The 16,616-nt window shown below is 38.5% G+C and overlaps 6 protein-coding genes across 8 annotated transcripts; 1 reads left to right on the top strand and 5 right to left on the bottom strand.

The window, feature by feature from the left end:
- The first annotated feature begins 2,213 nt into the window (after positions 1 to 2,213).
- LOC103843783 (ethylene-responsive transcription factor ERF023-like) lies at positions 2,214 to 4,071 on the top strand. Its single transcript, XM_009120556.3, has one exon. It carries the CDS (start codon positions 2,264 to 2,266, stop codon positions 2,837 to 2,839), a length of 576 nt encoding a protein of 191 aa, XP_009118804.1. The 5' UTR covers positions 2,214 to 2,263; the 3' UTR covers positions 2,840 to 4,071.
- A 239-nt stretch (positions 4,072 to 4,310) lies between these two features.
- Positions 4,311 to 6,618, bottom strand: LOC103843782. Of its 3 annotated transcripts, XR_004451413.1 has the most exons (4): positions 6,519 to 6,612; positions 6,451 to 6,485; positions 4,708 to 5,881; positions 4,311 to 4,362 (listed from the first exon to the last, which is right to left on the bottom strand). XR_004451413.1 is itself a non-coding variant. In XM_033280061.1 (2 exons), the coding sequence occupies exon 2, from the start codon at positions 5,854 to 5,856 to the stop codon at positions 4,840 to 4,842; it is 1,017 nt and encodes a 338-aa protein (XP_033135952.1). In that variant the 5' UTR covers positions 5,857 to 5,881; positions 6,451 to 6,618; the 3' UTR covers positions 4,668 to 4,839. The 3 variants fall into 3 exon arrangements, 1 of the variants encoding a protein (XP_033135952.1); XR_004451414.1 differs by lacking the exons at positions 6,451 to 6,485; positions 6,519 to 6,612 and adding an exon at positions 6,208 to 6,444; XM_033280061.1 differs by lacking the exon at positions 4,311 to 4,362 and having other exon boundaries at positions 4,668 to 5,881; positions 6,451 to 6,618.
- A 533-nt stretch (positions 6,619 to 7,151) lies between these two features.
- On the bottom strand, positions 7,152 to 8,397 carry LOC103843781 (ORM1-like protein 2). Its single transcript, XM_009120552.3, has 3 exons — positions 8,067 to 8,397; positions 7,715 to 7,863; positions 7,152 to 7,498 (listed from the first exon to the last, which is right to left on the bottom strand). Exons 1-3 carry the CDS (start codon positions 8,250 to 8,252, stop codon positions 7,360 to 7,362), a joined length of 474 nt encoding a protein of 157 aa, XP_009118800.1. The 5' UTR covers positions 8,253 to 8,397; the 3' UTR covers positions 7,152 to 7,359.
- Positions 8,398 to 8,522: 125 nt separating this feature from the next.
- On the bottom strand, positions 8,523 to 9,904 carry LOC103843780. Its single transcript, XM_009120551.3, has 2 exons — positions 9,558 to 9,904; positions 8,523 to 9,312 (listed from the first exon to the last, which is right to left on the bottom strand). The coding sequence occupies exons 1-2, from the start codon at positions 9,649 to 9,651 to the stop codon at positions 8,621 to 8,623; spliced, it is 786 nt and encodes a 261-aa protein (XP_009118799.1). The 5' UTR covers positions 9,652 to 9,904; the 3' UTR covers positions 8,523 to 8,620.
- An 84-nt stretch (positions 9,905 to 9,988) lies between these two features.
- LOC103843778 (bifunctional fucokinase/fucose pyrophosphorylase) lies at positions 9,989 to 13,747 on the bottom strand. The gene is made up of 6 exons (XM_009120550.3): positions 13,358 to 13,747; positions 12,646 to 13,260; positions 12,446 to 12,572; positions 11,361 to 12,365; positions 10,579 to 11,282; positions 9,989 to 10,503 (listed from the first exon to the last, which is right to left on the bottom strand). Exons 1-6 carry the CDS (start codon positions 13,697 to 13,699, stop codon positions 10,111 to 10,113), a joined length of 3,186 nt encoding a protein of 1,061 aa, XP_009118798.1. The 5' UTR covers positions 13,700 to 13,747; the 3' UTR covers positions 9,989 to 10,110.
- Positions 13,748 to 13,841: 94 nt separating this feature from the next.
- LOC103843777 (DNA-directed RNA polymerase III subunit RPC10) lies at positions 13,842 to 14,969 on the bottom strand. The gene is made up of 3 exons (XM_009120549.3): positions 14,670 to 14,969; positions 14,474 to 14,564; positions 13,842 to 14,210 (listed from the first exon to the last, which is right to left on the bottom strand). The coding sequence occupies exons 1-3, from the start codon at positions 14,763 to 14,765 to the stop codon at positions 14,086 to 14,088; spliced, it is 312 nt and encodes a 103-aa protein (XP_009118797.1). The 5' UTR covers positions 14,766 to 14,969; the 3' UTR covers positions 13,842 to 14,085.
- Between the last annotated feature and the right edge of the window lie 1,647 nt (positions 14,970 to 16,616).

Here is a 16,616-nt window from a genome sequence, read left to right as displayed (position 1 = left end):
GCAAAGATCGATGGGTCAATTTTGGGCCAAATCGATGTGGATCGGGTTGAACTGCGTGGATCAGGCTCTGATACCATGTTAAGCTAGATGGGCTTCCAACCTAAAACTAATTGGTGCTAAATGGAGTGACCTATCCATCTTATATATTGCTAATGATCCCTTCCAATATCCAATGTGGGACATTTATCCCTAATAAAACTATGTTCTTCATTGATAACAAAATTTTGTTTTTTCTTTTTAATTGAATTCTAAAAGTATATTTTATATGGATGCCACTCATTTTTATTATCCCATATCGGCTTCTCCTCGGACCACGGTTAATAATTAAACCTGTATATATTCATTTTAACCCCGTGTTTTATTTCTACAAAATCCATCATGGTCACCTTTTTGGTACCAACCAAAACATAATCATAAAAATAACTACTTTATATCTAACAAAAACTCACGAAAAGGTAAAGGCACCGACCAAAACTTAATGCTCATCGTATATAAGTAAGCAAACAATAACTCAAAGCTCGTCGAGAAACAGACGTCACACACACATGCACACACAGTTACTTCCTGTAGAAAAATTAAAGAATGTTTAAACTGTTTCAAGAAAGCACCGGAAGGAAACTGATCATATATCTCTAACTGGTAGTAAAGCCAAAGCCGTAAATGATCTGATGTAAGAAAGTGTTTTATAACTCCTCTTGTTCGCTATTTCCTCCCAAAAGAGAGTAGATATCTTTAAATAATATTTTCTTCCCGAATATTACTCGAGTAACTTTAAATATTTCTTTGTTTATATGTGTGGAAATTATTTTTATATAGACGTGATTGGTTAAAAAGTGGAAGCCATATACTTCAGGTAATATTTATCAAATGCCCTTTTGATGTCAATATATAAATCACCGTACGAAGACGTGGTTTTTCTTGTGATAGTCATATTATTCTTGAAATCCGTATATGTTTTATTTATAAGCTTATAAATATATTCATGATGGGCGAAGCCACAGGCCAGCCAACACATTGGTATAGAGTATAGACTAGAGTTTAGACTTTGGTCCATTCAAAAAATCATCAATGCTATTAAAAAGCGACCTCTGTGGACATGCGCTGCCCAAATATATGAATGAACATAAAATTAATTAGTTAACAATTATGATAGGAAAAGGGTTCTTTGTACATATATTTTCACGAAAATGGCATGCATGCACTGAGCAATTACACCTAATAAAGCGATCTCAATTAAAATAAGAAACAATATAACATGAAGATTTCCTGAATTTGTTGGAGTAAATTATTATAGTATATACATGTTCACATCGAAACTTTAATATGCAAATGTTATGTGTATATATATGTCAAAAGGGTGATTTGTATGCTAGTAGTATAGTAGCATGTTTTGGTTTTGTTTTTCTTTTTATTTTTTTTGGTTGAGTTAAAAAACAAGTTCTGGGCTTAATTAGTTCATAATTTACCAGGACGGAAAATCAGAAGATGATTTTATTTTGTCAAAGAAAACAATAATATTTTTTTTTTGTTTCTTTTTTCTTCTTCTAATGTGTTAGAAGTTGCTAGCTAGTTTTTTTCATGATATCATTATTTTAGCCTATACGTTGTCCAAACTATAATATATGCATGTTGGTTACGAAATCTGAAGAGATAGTGCTAATATGCTATGCATTATTTAATTCCAATCTTACTTAACTGCAGACATATAGGATAGGACATCACCAGTACCTTAAGCTATTGAAAACCTTTCCCCACCACTCCCGTATGATAGGAGACAGAGAGCTGACATATACACTTTTTTGGTTCAATTTGACATATAGACTTTATTACTGGGGACATCAATAAATCATGTTTATAAATTTTGTTCTTATGCGATATTATAATCATTTTGCTACTAAAATGTATTACTGGTTTGATTTGATTCCGTTAATTACCGTAACAATCCATATATGCGAACACAATATACCATGCTGGCTGACTTCACAATTTTAACAATGTTCTAAAACACTCTCATTTTTCATCAACTAAAGTAATCAGCGGTAGATAGTTTTTTTTTTTTTTTTGACAAGTATGTGAATTATCGTTGTTGGTAAGCGGTAGATAGTTCTGTGAAATTTTATTTAAAAAAATAAGTTCGATGATTTAAATGTTATCATGTTGGAGGTCATTTATGTAAATTCGTATGGGAACGTAACGCTTTTGGTCACTGGATGAGACTATAAATGCTGACTACAGTGTGAAACCACATCACAAGCTCATTTAAATGCTACAAGAAAGAATGAAACTATCACCACCACCACTTACCAACAACGAACAACCAGCCGCGGATACTTCAGTTAAATCTTGCGGTGGAGGCGGTAGAGAAACCTTCTCGGCGACGAGGCATCCAGTGTACCACGGAGTTCGCAAACGTCGATGGGGAAAATGGGTTTCCGAGATCAGAGAGCCCCGAAAGAAATCTCGGATTTGGCTCGGATCTTTTCCGATACCGGAGATGGCAGCTAAAGCTTACGACGTGGCGGCGTTTTGTCTGAAAGGAAGAAAAGCTCAGCTAAACTTCCCCGACGAAATCGACGATTTACCTCGCCCGTCGACGTGTACGGCCAGAGATATCCAAGTCGCGGCGGCCAAAGCGGCCAACGCCGTAAAGATCATTAAAACGGGAAATGACGTGGAAAATATCAGAGGAGAAGGAGATGATTTCTGGGAAGGCATAGAGCTGCCAGAGCTTATGATGACCAGATGTGGGTGGTCGCCGGTGCCTTTCATTGCCGGAGACGATGCCATGTGTCTGGTGGACGAAGACTCGTATCAGTATCAGTTCATGGCGTGTCTGTGAATGCATGTAGTTGTCGACTGTGTTCTGCCTATTCACTATACGTGTGCGCTGTACTGTTACTGTCTTGGCTAGATCGATTAAATGCATGCAAGTATATTTTTATGCATTTTTATTATTTGTCTCTAGTTTATTATTTTACGTGACGCGATTAATATTATATAGATACTATCAGGTTTGTACGATCTTGAAAAAAATACGTATATCCGTATATGTGTGTTCTTATACAGTTTTAATTACATAAGTTTGCTTGCATAAGTAATAATGATCCAGTGTTAAAAAAAAAAAAAAAAAAAGAAAGTAATAATGATCCTAACTTTAACTGATGTACTGAAATTTAGGGTTGTTGCTACTTCCTATTAATAACCATGCACTCAGTTTTCATGGACGCAAATAAATAAGCCATGCTTAGAAATTTCTTTGATCGAAATGCTTATTAAAAAAAAAATATATAATTAAGATCGATTTAGATATACATGCTAAGAAATGGACTACGCATATGTTTTTGTCCAGAAAGGATCATCCATAAACGTGTCAGACCCTTTATATAACCAGTTCGACCCTAAGCTCGACATATAAAGTAGTAATTATTTGACCTAATACAAGTATTAAACATTTTGACATGTGCATATTAAGTTGTAGTACTGTAATAGTATTATGTTCATGTAGGACACACGATAAGACGAGAACGCGGAAAGTGTACCCGCATGGAACCAAGAGCTGTCTTGTTAGTGAACTTTGAAATTATTAGTATTTGTCCTTGCATCGTCGTGATACGATTTTGCACCACATATTAGGATATGTAATGCATCACGTGTTGAATAATCACGTCTAAAACGACACTCGAATTTATTATTCGAGACAAGGACTTGTTGGACTTAAATTGCATCTTCACTCCAGAGCTATCTAGTCGTTTAGAAGTCGATTCCAAAAAAATCGAATATATATATTGGTCTTATTATAAAATATGAAAATGTAGCTTCATTGTGACCGTCGCAGTACGCAAACTATCTATAAAACTTCTTTCTGCTGGAAATTCATTAGCGCAGCTCCCTCCCTGATGCAGCTCCCTCCCTAAATATGAAAAGAAGAGCTCCCTCCCTGATGCAGCTCTTCTTTTCTTTCTCACTCTCTCCTGTCTAATGTCTTCTTTCTTGTAATAAGTGGGATCACCACAACTCTGTAAAACTTGAAAATTGGTTATAATATCTTAACATTTTAACCAAAAAAAAAAATAATTCATTAGCGCATCTTACAACCATATACCAGTTCTTTTTTTTGTTTCTTACAACTATATACTATTAGTCAGAACGGATAAGTAATATCATATTTGACCAAAAATGAGAAAATAATAAATGGATCCATAAGAAAAAACAGAGGTAAATATCCATTTTGATGTTTCTCTAAATATCTTTTAAGCTCATTTGAATCAGCGAGTGGACTGATACTGATATTTGGATTTTGCAGTTTAGTCGGAAATTTTCATATTTACAAATAATCTTTCATATAGCCAGCCAGTCCAGGTGCTCGGAAAGAGCTAACTGTAGCAGTCTAAAGCCGACACAGGTGATTGGCTAAAGCTTCCATAATCCATTTTAAACTAAAAATCTTAAAATTGATTCGAAGGGTTGCGTCAATGTATCAATACTAAAAGTCTAAAAGAGATATAAAAATAAAGACAGCAAGACACAAGATTGCTTTAGTTGTAGCCGCAAGGCTTCCAGGACATATGGGCTTTAGTTAATGAATTTGGTTAAATACGGTCTTAATTAGTAAATTGGGTCTTGAAATTGTTTAGAAGTATGGAAATGATTCCTAACATTTACAAGCCTTTTGATCTAAACTAATACTATTAAAGTTATATATTGGAACTTGGAAGGAAACATCACACACATATATACATGAAGACAACACACATTACACACAATTTTAGAGGCAAAGTGAAAACCTAAACTCCTGCAAAGATCAGTCAGTGATCAAACAAAAGACGTTTCTTCAAAACTCTAGAAGGGAAACAACCATCCAACAGTCCAACCTAAGAGCAGACCAGCACCAATGAGACTAAACCCCAACGCAAAAGCCATCACATATCTCCCAAACTCCCCCATTTTCTTATTCTTCTTCTTCCCTCTTTGCTTCCTCTTCTTCAGATTCATTCCTTCGATCTGCTCTTGTTCTCCCACCTCCTCCATATGCAGATAGAGAGCTTCCATTTCAAGAAGCTTTATCCATTGCTTGTAAGCTAAAATCTGACTCGCTTGCCTCATCAAGACAGTAATCAAACGGTCTTTCTCAGCGCAAGCTTCTTTGGCAGCCTCCTCTGCTTCTCTTGCTCTGGTTTGAGAATGCCTTAGCGCTTCTAAAAGCTGAGCTTTGCTTATAAGATCATCGCTCTGAGGAGAAGACTTTGGACTCGTGTTCTTGCTATCTGTGCTATTACTGCTGCTCTCAAACCGATCGCTCCAAGCACCTTGTTTCCATGGTGATTTAATAACTGCTGTCTGAAACCCTTTTTCACCATTAGTAGTGCATTGAATGCTCTTGTGGAGCTTCTGGGGCGGAGGAAGATCACAGTTTTGAATATGATGATCAACGGATCTAGTGGACACCAAGAGAGCTAGCTCATCTTGATCCGTAGCGCTTCTCCACCACGGCGTTGTAGCTGTATCTTTCTTGCTAATAAAGCTATACTCTTCTTCGTCTTTTGCTTCTTTACTTACCCCGGTTAAGTCGACGAATTGATGCAATTTGGTATCTTGGAGGAAGGAGTTTGCAATCTCCTCATCAAAACCAGATGATCCTCCCTTAAGCCACCATTTGGTATCAGAAGAGAAATCAGAGGAATCTCCAAAACTAGTAGAAGAAAAGCTGTTTTTGCCAGAAGAAGAAGAAGGATGTTGTTGTTGTTGGTGGTGGTGGCAGCAACAAGCTAACCTCGGAGGCATTGCAGCATCTTCATGAACAAGAAAGCAACGGCTTGCTCTTCTTTGCCAGAGTGCTCTTACTTCAGCTGCTCCCATTTCATCACATCAATGTTAAGACACCCTGAAAAATTAAGAGAGGATTAAATGCAAAATCAAAAGATAAAAATATTCGATTTTATGAATAAAAAAACAAAACTTGTTTCTCTCTTCTTCCCATAGATTGATTGCTTCTAAGCAAATGATTAATCCATATACAAGCGACTGCTTTAATAAAAATTAATTAAGCAACATACACGACGCAAGTCTTGCTGCGATCGATCATTCAAGCATCTTCACAAAAATATATATATATTAAACAGTCAATGATCACTAATTCAATCTACACCAAAAATCATAATTGAATGTCTGAAACAGATCCACGAAGCATAAGAATATAAATCTCATTACCAAAATCCAACTTGTTCTGTAGAAAAGACAGTCTTAGAGCACAAATGAAACTTTGTCAGAAAATTTTAATATCAGAAGGGAAAGCCGTACGAAGGAACCATCTCTGGCTCGAGAGAAAACAATCAGATCGAACAAAAACAATCGATGTGAGTGAGCAAATTCTATGTATAATCAGAAACAGAGAGGAGAAAGAGATTTGTACACAAAGAGATCATTAAAAAAAAAAGAACAGAGTAAAGATACCATTTTAATTAATTCGAAGATTCCACTGAATCTCTCTCTCTCTCTATTAAAATGATCTTCCAACCGAAGCTTTTGGCTTTTCTGCTTCTTTCTTCCTTCGCACTCTGTCCCCCATTTTTGATTCGAACCCATTTTCACAGTTTCGTAAAGCTTCTCGAGTCCCAAAACGACACAGTTTCAATAACTTGTTGGTTTGGTAAGCCGCTGGATTGACTACACGTGTCTTCTGAAGGGAGAATCGACGGTTTCACATAGTGTAGACCCCACATTTATTTAAAGGATAAGACGTATTTATTTTTCCTACATGGACCGACCACGATGGGAAAAACAAAAAAAATATCATTAGTCTTATTCTAAGCTTTGATTAATCATTCATTCCTTTCCTTTCCTTTCCTTTTGTCGGCTTTAAAGTTTACACCTAACACCATTTTTATCAAATTAACCATCTTGAATCACTGTAAATCGATCTTTTCTACGATTAAACGAGTGAAATAATGTTCATATATTGCATATGTAATAACCAGGTGGACTTCGGTTGGATACGTGTCATTAGAGATGTTGTAGTCACCCACCCACGTGTTCTCACTGAAACACTATGCGCAATCAAACTCATCCTCAGGTTAGTTAGTATGGATACTTGTGCCAACCTTAAACCTAACTATTGTTATCTTAAGTCCAGTAAGTGAGCCCCGAGCTAATTTGACCGGAAAAGATTATGAATAAGAAGATCGAAGCTTCAAAATTAAGTTACTTTACAAAATATCCAGCAAGCATAACTCTCCAATAAATAAACCAATCCATATGAACATTTACACACATACATATGTTTTGGTTGTATCCCCTTTTTTTCTTCTTCCTTCCTGTTCTCTGACCATAAGAGAGATGGAACTGAGAAGAAGCTGACTTACTTTATTTGTCAGCATTGATGCCGAAGATGCGAACCTTGTGCATGTTGGGGAACTTGGCAACAACAAGAACCATGAGAGCGAGGGTGTTGAGCAACAGCCATGGATGTCTGTAATCTGTTGTATGCGATGCTATCAAGTACCTGCATCATTATTTATTTGATTAAAACCACAAGAAAACTTATCTCTGTAATGTCAGATACAAAGTAACAGAAGAGAAGATAAAGAGCTAAATCTCAAAGCTCAACTCCAAAACTAGAAGGTTAGTTTAAGATAGCGGGAATATAAATGAGTCTTAAGGTTTACTCCACTCAAAAGAGAACGCAATTACTAAATAAAGACAAACAGGAAGGGCATACAGGACAATGGGAACGACGGTGAGGAACTTGCGGTTGCTGGTAAGTTGCTGACCGTTGTCCATCTGTTCCCACCAGGTGAGAGCATTGTAGATGCCTTGGTCTTCCCCAAAAGGCGTTCCTTTCATCCAGTGGAAGCTGTGATATGTTACCTGTGTCACGATGATACCCACACCAAAATAATTATTTATGCTCTCTACTCAAAACTGACCTTTAAAAACTGCATCTGTAATTAAAAGTCGACGACACTGCTATTAATAACCAAACTAATACTAATTCACAATCGCAACTTGCATAGCCTGACCAACTCAATAACCAGATTCAAATCCAATAAATAAAGAAGGAGGCAGCTTACAAGGAAGTGAGAGAGATTAACAACGGTCCAAGCCATCCCAGGGGAACAGCCAGAGACGGAGAGAACAGCGAGCCACCCGAAGAAGATAATCAGTATATAAGTCGTCCACACCCCTGGATACATGAACCACTCCGTGTTCCTGTTCATATCCGGCGCCGCCACCGCTTTCACATACTGTTTCGCCATCGGATCCAAATCTAAGAAGATATTTCGAGACAGCGATTGATTGATTGATTCTCCGATCAAAAGGAAGCTTATTTGGAAACTCACAAGTTCTCTCTCTCTTGCGGATTTTTCCAGATCCTCGGTTTGGTTTAATTTTAATTAAATTATGTGAAAGACGACTGCTTTTAGCATGAAACGGTGGCGTTTAGCTCCTACTTTGAGCATTTGACAACAAACTAAAGGATGTCTTATTAGCTTTTTTTTTTTTTTTTTTTTTTTTTTTGTCACTAAATGTCTTATTAGCTAAAAGTCTTTTAACACTATAATCCATCACAACACATTCATAACATGATTCACGACATTAACACTTGACTCAAATGATCATTTAGTCACCTAATATCAGAATCTTCTTCTTCTTCTTCTTCTTCATCAGCTTGCTCAATGCTCTTCACGTCAAGGTTGAGAGCCAAATCCTCCACAGACACCTTCACCACATCCCTTCTAACTCCAATATCAGTCGCATACCTGCTCATACAATACATTCCAGCTGTTACCGTCGCCACACCGATGGGGTTTGGAATCAGCAGACTGAAAGGTGAAGAAAGTACTGCCGCCAAAGGAGCACCCACAATCGATGAAGCTTGACCGCTTCTCCCTACACCCAGCTTATCCATTATGAGCAAACCCGTCTTGCAATAGAGCGCGAAATCCTCGCAGTTGTTCTTGAAAATGTCGTAGTTTCCGAATCCGTTTTGGAGAAGGTACATTGCCCTGTGGATGACTGAATCAGTCGGGTCTGATTGCGCGGTTGTGCAGGTGCCTCCGCGGACTTTGGTGAGGAAAACTGATGGGCTGACTCCGTATTCGAAGCAGTAGAGTGAGCCGTTCTTGAGGAAACAGTCCAGGCAAGAAAGGACCACTCCGCTGTTTGGTTGTCTGAAACCACAATCCGGAAACGTTGGGCAAATGTCTTCAGAGGAGGAAGAAGCTGATGTGAATGACTCCATGGGAGAAGAAGAGGATGAATTAAGGTTGTGCTCAGGTCTGAAATGAACAACCTTGGATCCACCGACAAAGATTCCTGCAATAAATCATTTACAATCCACCAATTAAATCAAAGCTCATCAGAGTTTGATGGCATGTCTAAAACAGTATCCAATCCAATCATCAAAAGAGGGATATACAGATAAATGAGATTTCAAACTAAGTAGAGATTAAACAAAGTCAAAAGCTTTTTTCTTTTATAAGATCTGTCTCTAGATAAAGTCAACAACTTTCTACAGTTTCAGAAACAGAGAAGAAAAGAAACAAACTTTGGGAAGTTACCGTGGTGAGAGTAAGCGAAAACTGCTCTGTAAGTGTAGATGTGATCTCCTGCTTTGAGCTCCTCTCTCTCCACCTTGTTCGTTAGCAAACCCATTCTTCCTTCTTCTTCTTCTTCTCTCTCTACACACAAAGCCTTTCCCTTTTGCTTTTCTGGAAAATGCAGCAAACGGCCTTACAAGTGTGAGCTCTGACGGTGCGATCTGACGTCAGCGAGATGGCTAAAAGTAACGAGAAGCATATGATTGGGTGAACGAACTGGAGCTGTTGAGCTAACCCGTTACGGAATCTTCTAACGGCGTTATCTCCAAATCCACAAAATGCGACCAACGAGGTCCAAAGTCGCTGATTTTCCGGGATCCCTTTTTACCTTGATTACAGGCGAGGGTAATATAGTATTTTCACCGTGCATGCCGTTGGTGAACAAAACAAAGAAAAGAATGACTTGGTGGAGTAGGTCAAGCAAAGGACGTTTGTTTACATTTCCTTTATTCTTTCCAAAGTTTCAGTAAAAAAAAATTACAAAGGCAAAGATCACACACTAATACTATTAGTATTAGAGAGAGATACTCCAATTATAAACTTTGACATCAAACTCCGGATGCTCTTCCAATCTCCGCCTTAACTCCTTAGCCTTCTCTGCGTCCTTAGCCAGTATAAGCGAGAATCCTCCCCCACCTGCACCCACGAGCTTGAAGCCTGAGCTATAAGGTTGCGAAAACGCGAAAAGCTTGTCCACAAACTCGTTGCTGCAATACGGATCAAGCTCTTGATGCAATCTCCAAGCCTCTGACATTATCTCCCCAAGCTCATCCACTTCACAGTTCATCAACGCTTCTCTCCCGGCTTTCGCCAGCTCTGTCAAACGCTTTATGCTTGATATCAAGAGATTGTCTCTTTGTAGATACCTTGTTACAACCTTGTGTAGGACTTGGTGAGCTAGCCTGACCTGTTTTACAAAAAATGCATCAATGAAAAAGAAAAAACTCTCTTCTTCCTCCTCTCAGTTGTTATTGTTACTTACTTGACCAGTGAAGACAACGAGGAGACGTTGCTGCAACTCTGAGACCAGCTGCGGCGATGCGAGTAAAGGAACAACTTGGAGACGCAGAGGGATCCCTGGAAAGCTTGAAGTGAATTTGATCCCTGGGTATAGCCCACCTATCTGATCTTGCCAGCCACCTCCAGTACCCATGAGCTGCTCCAAAACCAAGACCAGCCTCGCAACGTTCTCATTGCTTTCATCTCCATCAGATATCTGCAAAAGTCCTTTCACAACAGCTGCAGCTAGGATGCTGGAGGTTCCTAGACCGCTTCCACGCGGAACATTAGCCCACGTCTTTATTGCTAACCCTGTGGAGTGTTCTTGAACAACGCCGGTTACCAATAGAGCGGATTTAACAAGCCTGAATGGATCGTTAACTTCAAAGGGTGTCTTGATGGTTCTTGGATCTTCGATGTGTAGAGCGTTTCCAGCGTCGTCTTGGATTGAGATTCCACTCTTCTCATTCGTTGTCTCGATGATTGTGCCAATGGGAAGTGAGCCTTCCAAAGTTATTGCCATGTTCAGGACGCAACCCGCACGCTCTAAACTCCATGGAGGTGTATCACTCCAACCTCCTACAAAATCTACCCGAACTGGTAGTTCAACTTTCGTCCTTCTTGGTTGAGAAAGAGAAATATGATTCTTCTCAGAAGGAGGCTTGCCGCTTGATTCCAAGAGATGTTCTGAAACCACAAACAAACAAAAGAGAGTTATCTATCTCACAGCTGAATCCATATGTAATTAATTAGATATATTATTACCTCTAAAACCATATCTCACAGCTGAAGCAGTTTCTTCCGCAACTGCTTCCCATACTCTATGCTCCAAGTCTAACGCCTTTGCCTCATCCCCACATGCTCTCAGAAGATCAACTTCCACCTGATATGCACGACTCTTTGGAAGAATTCTAGAGTTCTGTTCCTGAAATTTGGGACATTGATCCAGAAACTTCTTGCATATCTCCAGTCCTAGTGACTCTTTCTGTAAAATCTCATGGCAGAGCTGAGACAAGTTTCTCCCAAGCATACCATAGTTCACACATGCTTTAGCAATCCCAGCCGCGAGATCAGCTTGGTGATTGCTGGAGCCACTGCACATCTCAGGGAAGTTTATCGATCCGTGCAGCTCTTCTAAGCTCACACGTTTCGAGCTTCTCCACAAGGCTATCTTCTCCTTGTTTCTACCATCATCTAGACCCATCAGCCACGACGCTAGCTTCAGCATTTCGCTGTATGTGAGAATGGGAAACATTTTAGCATTCCACAAATATCTCTCTTGTGATGATGCGTTCAAGCTCCAGAGGTCACTTTCCTCGATGCCGAGATCACAAAGTACTTTCTCTAACGGTTTACCGCAGAAAGTTCCGTCTTTGTGAATTGAGTTCTTTGGATTATCATGGAGACCACAGTAGACAATGACTCTCTCCTTGTGTCCCACCAATGGAACCTCCCAGAGACAATGCCTATCAGGAAGCATGAACCTGAAACTCTCTGGAGCTTCACTTGGGATGTGAATACCGACAACTACGGACTGTGAACCGATTTGTACAGCACCGGAGACTGTTGAATCATATATAAGCGAGTCTTCACCAATGGAGACACCAGGCGCAATTTCACTAGACAAGATGACACAAGAGGCTGCGATGTCGGAAACCGTAGTTGCGGGGATGGAACATAAGTGCCTTCGACCTACGATTCCTGAAGCATCTCCGCTCAAGTGGTCCAGTACCTCACTTGATGTTCCAAAATGCAAAAACTGCAAATCATCTGATGATAGAAAGAGTTAAAAAAAAAAAAGAGTAATGAAATGCAGTTTCTAGTTATGGGATGAGTAGAAAGAAACATACAGGTGCAGTAGCTGTACATCTTTTGCTTCCCTAGACTGTTGACAAGGTGTTCCCCCAAAGGTCGGGTTCGCAGCCAATCATGCCTTGAGGGAACCCAAGCAGCCACCAGATCTTCATACAAACTCATCTGCAATTTAGAAATAACAAAACATCAAGGGCATTCTTTATGAAAAAGCTGCACAAAATATGAGACAACGGACCTCTTTTTTACTGCCTAAAAGCTCTGAGATCATCGGTTGGCAGGAGCATCCAAGAGCGACCAGATCCAACCATGCTTTTCCCCTCGCAGATATGATCCCAGTGTCAAGGAGCGTCCGTCCGTCATGCAAAATTGCATCTTTCTTGACAAGCTCTTCTACTGTAGGCTTCTGGAGAAGATCATTCACTAAACTAACAGTAAACCCTTCAGCAAGAGACTCAGATTTGGATGTGACGACAACACCGTGGTTGGAAGCAATATCAAGAGTGATGGGCACAGTAACAATGGAGGCCGAGTCTTCAGGGAGAGTCATTTTAAAAGCATCGAAACATGGAAGGACATCACCGGTCATAATGAACAATCCACCTTGATCACCGAAGGCGTGCCTTGCAGACGAAGCGAGAGCAAGGATATGATCAAAGAGGAGAGGAACAGGACCATCAGGATCATCGGAAGCAAGAAAAGGAAGTGGGAGGAAGACTTTGCCCATGGGATTAGCCCAAGGCACTCTCTTGGAGTCACCTCCAGCATGAAGCATCAACACATGCTTCTCAGAGAGGAATCTAACCCAAGACATGGGAGAGGACTGAGCACAACTACCATTTGCAACTTCCTCCTAAACCATAAAACATCAAATCAGATCCAAGTGTCATTGCACAATGCTAGATCCAGATTCAAGGATTAAAACTAAGTTCCTTGACCAAATCAATTACCTCTGAAGCAACTGGATCGAAACCTAATTTCTGATAATGCAGAGCGAGAGCGTAGATGGCGTTAAGAGTGGCAGCGCCGGAGCCGATCCGCTTGCCGTCTGGATCAGGAACGGCCAAAGTGACGGTGGAGTCAGCTATCCTCCCCATACGCTTGGCTCTCCGGAGCTGCCAGTCGTAGAGCTCGGCCTGCTCGGGACTGGCGGCAGTGAGGAGGATCGCATCCCAAGTGGGGACTCTGGTGGGATGGCGAACCGAGAGACGCAAATGGTACCACGACTTGCGGAGGATCGTGGCGAGGTCGGCCTTCTTCCTCTGCTGGTTGTTTCTCGAGGATCCTGACATTTTTGGATCAAATCTGGAGGTTTAGTGGACAGAGGAAGGAGAGGGAAGTTATTTAACAGCTGGTCAAAAAGTCAAACAGCCAAGACAAGAAGATATGTATGTGTACGTCATAACTGATCTTTGTCCGAACAAAACCCAAAAGAGTGTGAAGCTTTTGCATAAGATTTGATTCAGGTGAATGTTTCATCGTGGTTGATAAGAAACAAACTGTAAACAAACATCAAAACTGCTTAAATCACACAGAAACATTCCCAAACCAAAACCAAAAACAAAGGAAAGCTATCGAAAATTGCCAAATGGTACAACAACAACAAAAAAACTCAAAAGAGCAAAATTATTGTTTAGATGGATTAGCTTTCTCTGGGAAAAAAAAAAGTATAAAGGGATCATTCCTCACGCCAAGTTTGCTCGCACTTGACGCATCTATAAAATCTCGATTCTGGCTCATCCGCTGAACGAATCTGCATTGTTTTGAAGTACGCCTTGTCGTGCCCGCATCTTGGGCATGGCGCTGACAAACAAACACACACAATGAATCCAATAAATAATTGGTATATATTAAAGAAGATCGAAGGTGAAAAATAAATGGGATCCATTCTGATTACGCTTTCATTACTAAGAGAGATCAATGCTGCACATTTTTACTAACTAATTCAAGTGTTCTACCAATTTTTATTGATTTGCGCTTTCTATCACCCAATCATCGATTCATTAAGAATACTGATAGATCAAACCATGTTTCTAATTGTTAGAATGAAAGTTTCAAAAGAATACCTTCAGTTTCAGGTCCTTTTGGGATATCATCTTTCTTCACAACAGGGTCAATGGATTTCTTAACCAGCAATTGCTTCTTCTTTATCTCAACCTGTTCAAAGCACCCCAGAGAGAGAGAGAGAGATAAAAGACTTTTTCCTCGAAAAGAAAAAGGGGTGGTTTTTGATTTAGTTTAAGTAGGAACTATAAATAAAACCTGTCTTTCGATGCGGGCGATGTAAGGACATGTCGAGCAGAAGAACTGTGATTGACCGTAACGCAGCAAGTTCCCACATGTTGGACAGAACTCCATCTCGATCAATCTTAGCTGAAACAAAAGTCTGTTATTTCTCTAATCAAGCGCAACGGCTGAGAGGGAAAGGACATTAGGTGTTCTCCTGCCCTACGGCCCAATAGGAAGAGAGCCCAAAACTTCTTTTTTTTTTGTTATAACAATTTTCATCTTTTTTTAAAAAAATGTGTTCTTATATCTAATATTGCCGGCTTTGTTTTGGTCTTTGGATCTCATGTAACCATCTTGTAATCCCCGGTGCTCGGGTTTGAAATGTTGTCATTAATAAAACCTCAGATGACAAAAAAAAAATAATAATAATCCCAACGTGTATATAGCCTCTTTTTAGTTTTTTTTTTTCTGTTATTAATTTTGTATTCCTACCTCATTTTTCTAAAGGTTGTTTTTAAGAAATTACTCCTAATTTTCTTTTTCTAAAATTTTTAAACAACCTTATAATGCAACGTAGATTTGGGATAATCATAAGTTATTTGTATTTTATTATCTTAGTTAGTTATTATCTTTAAAACTTTTAATTAGTTAATTATGTGGTTTGCATTTTATTCAGTTTTTGATTAATTAATAAAGTTCAAATTTCCTTTTTGTTTTTTTTTCTATTTTGGATAGATATAAATACATAGATTTGGTTAATTCGAAGATTCTAAAATTAAAAGAATAACCTTATGATTATTAAATTTTTTTGGATATTCTCAGAATCAATAGTCTTTTAGTTTTTTTTTTATAAAGCTTCGGTTTCAACACCTTACCATTTTTTTTTCTTTTCAGGATTTAAAACTCCGGTTTTTCATTATCAAATCTTAGAATTGTCAGAACATTGCAACTCTTCATATATCAATTTAAATTATTCGCATTCTGACTTTAACTAAGAATGTTGCAAACGACTTTATCTAGTTTATCTATGAGACGTAGCAAAGTTATCAAATTTGTTGCAAGTGTCAAATGTAATCAGAATGTTTCTATTGCTTATCAAATTCTTTTGATTAGACATGTGATTGAAGCTTCAACGAGATGAGCTTGGCAAAACTAAAGTTGCTGGGAAATTGTTGATGATTTTCGATATCTCAAAAAAGATTTAAATGTTTCAGTCATTTTATGCATTTGTAAAAAAAATTGTTGGAAATATTGATTCTAAAAGTATTATTTATTATTTTACATTGAGTAAAGCTCGAAAAGCCAATTTTATGATTATCTTATTTTCTTGAAACGGCTACTAGTTTTTTCCTATTTTATAATTTGAAACAAGTCAGAGTATACAATTTTTGGTGGAAACCAAGCATTGCATGATATTTTGATTGTATTAATCTTTTTATAAATTACATGATTTTATATGTTAGAAGAAATATTTTAAAATTTTGTCATGAAGTCTACAAAATAGTTGAACAGGTATGATTTAATCTAATAGTTTCTGTCGAACAATGAACAAAACTACGAGATGGAGTTTCATACATTTTTCTATTGTATCATCTCCATAAAATGATTTTTCGTCATCATCAAACCGCCAGTCTCATTACGTGATACTATAATTTTGTTTGATTCTATTTGTTTATTACAATTATACCTTTTATTTTGGGGTTTTAATTCCAACTTATGTACTAACAATGAACCCCAACTCACTAAATAATGAACTTTTAGCTGTTAATGAGAAGATAACACTCCAAAGAGAGATACTTACTAGAAAGTGAGAGCTTGAATTTACCAGAAAGGCCTCGCCAAGTGACCCAATTTCCCAATCAAAGACGTCTTTCCATTTGTAGAAATCTGCAGATTCAATACTAACAGCGTAAGTACGGAACATTCTAAAAAACTAGATATATATGAATCCCAGTGAAATCGATTCCATCACAGCCTAAA

The sequence above is a fragment of the Brassica rapa genome, chromosome A09 (assembly GCF_000309985.2).
Source record: "Brassica rapa cultivar Chiifu-401-42 chromosome A09, CAAS_Brap_v3.01, whole genome shotgun sequence".
NCBI classification, from domain to species: domain Eukaryota; kingdom Viridiplantae; phylum Streptophyta; class Magnoliopsida; order Brassicales; family Brassicaceae; genus Brassica; species Brassica rapa.
Note: the sequence above shows the minus strand (reverse complement) of the source record. Positions and strands in the feature narration are given on the sequence as shown.

Excerpts from the sequence above, each read along its gene's own strand:
- LOC103843783 (XM_009120556.3), top strand. The coding sequence starts at position 2,264 with ATGCTACAAGAAAGAATGAAACTATCACCACCACCACTTACCAACAAC.
- LOC103843782 (XM_033280061.1), bottom strand. The coding sequence starts at position 5,856 with ATGGGAGCAGCTGAAGTAAGAGCACTCTGGCAAAGAAGAGCAAGCCGT.
- LOC103843781 (XM_009120552.3), bottom strand. The coding sequence starts at position 8,252 with ATGGCGAAACAGTATGTGAAAGCGGTGGCGGCGCCGGATATGAACAGG. Across the intron at positions 7,864-8,066 it reads TTAATCTCTCTCACTTCCTT|GTAACATATCACAGCTTCCA; the intron begins GTAAGCTGCCTC and ends ATCGTGACACAG. Across the intron at positions 7,499-7,714 it reads ACCGTCGTTCCCATTGTCCT|GTACTTGATAGCATCGCATA; the intron begins GTATGCCCTTCC and ends ATAATGATGCAG.
- LOC103843780 (XM_009120551.3), bottom strand. The coding sequence starts at position 9,651 with ATGGGTTTGCTAACGAACAAGGTGGAGAGAGAGGAGCTCAAAGCAGGA. Across the intron at positions 9,313-9,557 it reads TTTCGCTTACTCTCACCACG|GAATCTTTGTCGGTGGATCC; the intron begins GTAACTTCCCAA and ends GATTTATTGCAG.
- LOC103843778 (XM_009120550.3), bottom strand. The coding sequence starts at position 13,699 with ATGTCAGGATCCTCGAGAAACAACCAGCAGAGGAAGAAGGCCGACCTC. Across the intron at positions 13,261-13,357 it reads TCGATCCAGTTGCTTCAGAG|GAGGAAGTTGCAAATGGTAG; the intron begins GTAATTGATTTG and ends TTTATGGTTTAG. Across the intron at positions 12,573-12,645 it reads TTTTAGGCAGTAAAAAAGAG|ATGAGTTTGTATGAAGATCT; the intron begins GTCCGTTGTCTC and ends TCTAAATTGCAG.
- LOC103843777 (XM_009120549.3), bottom strand. The coding sequence starts at position 14,765 with ATGGAGTTCTGTCCAACATGTGGGAACTTGCTGCGTTACGGTCAATCA. Across the intron at positions 14,565-14,669 it reads TCGCCCGCATCGAAAGACAG|GTTGAGATAAAGAAGAAGCA; the intron begins GTTTTATTTATA and ends TGCTTTGAACAG. Across the intron at positions 14,211-14,473 it reads AAAAGGACCTGAAACTGAAG|CGCCATGCCCAAGATGCGGG; the intron begins GTATTCTTTTGA and ends TTTGTTTGTCAG.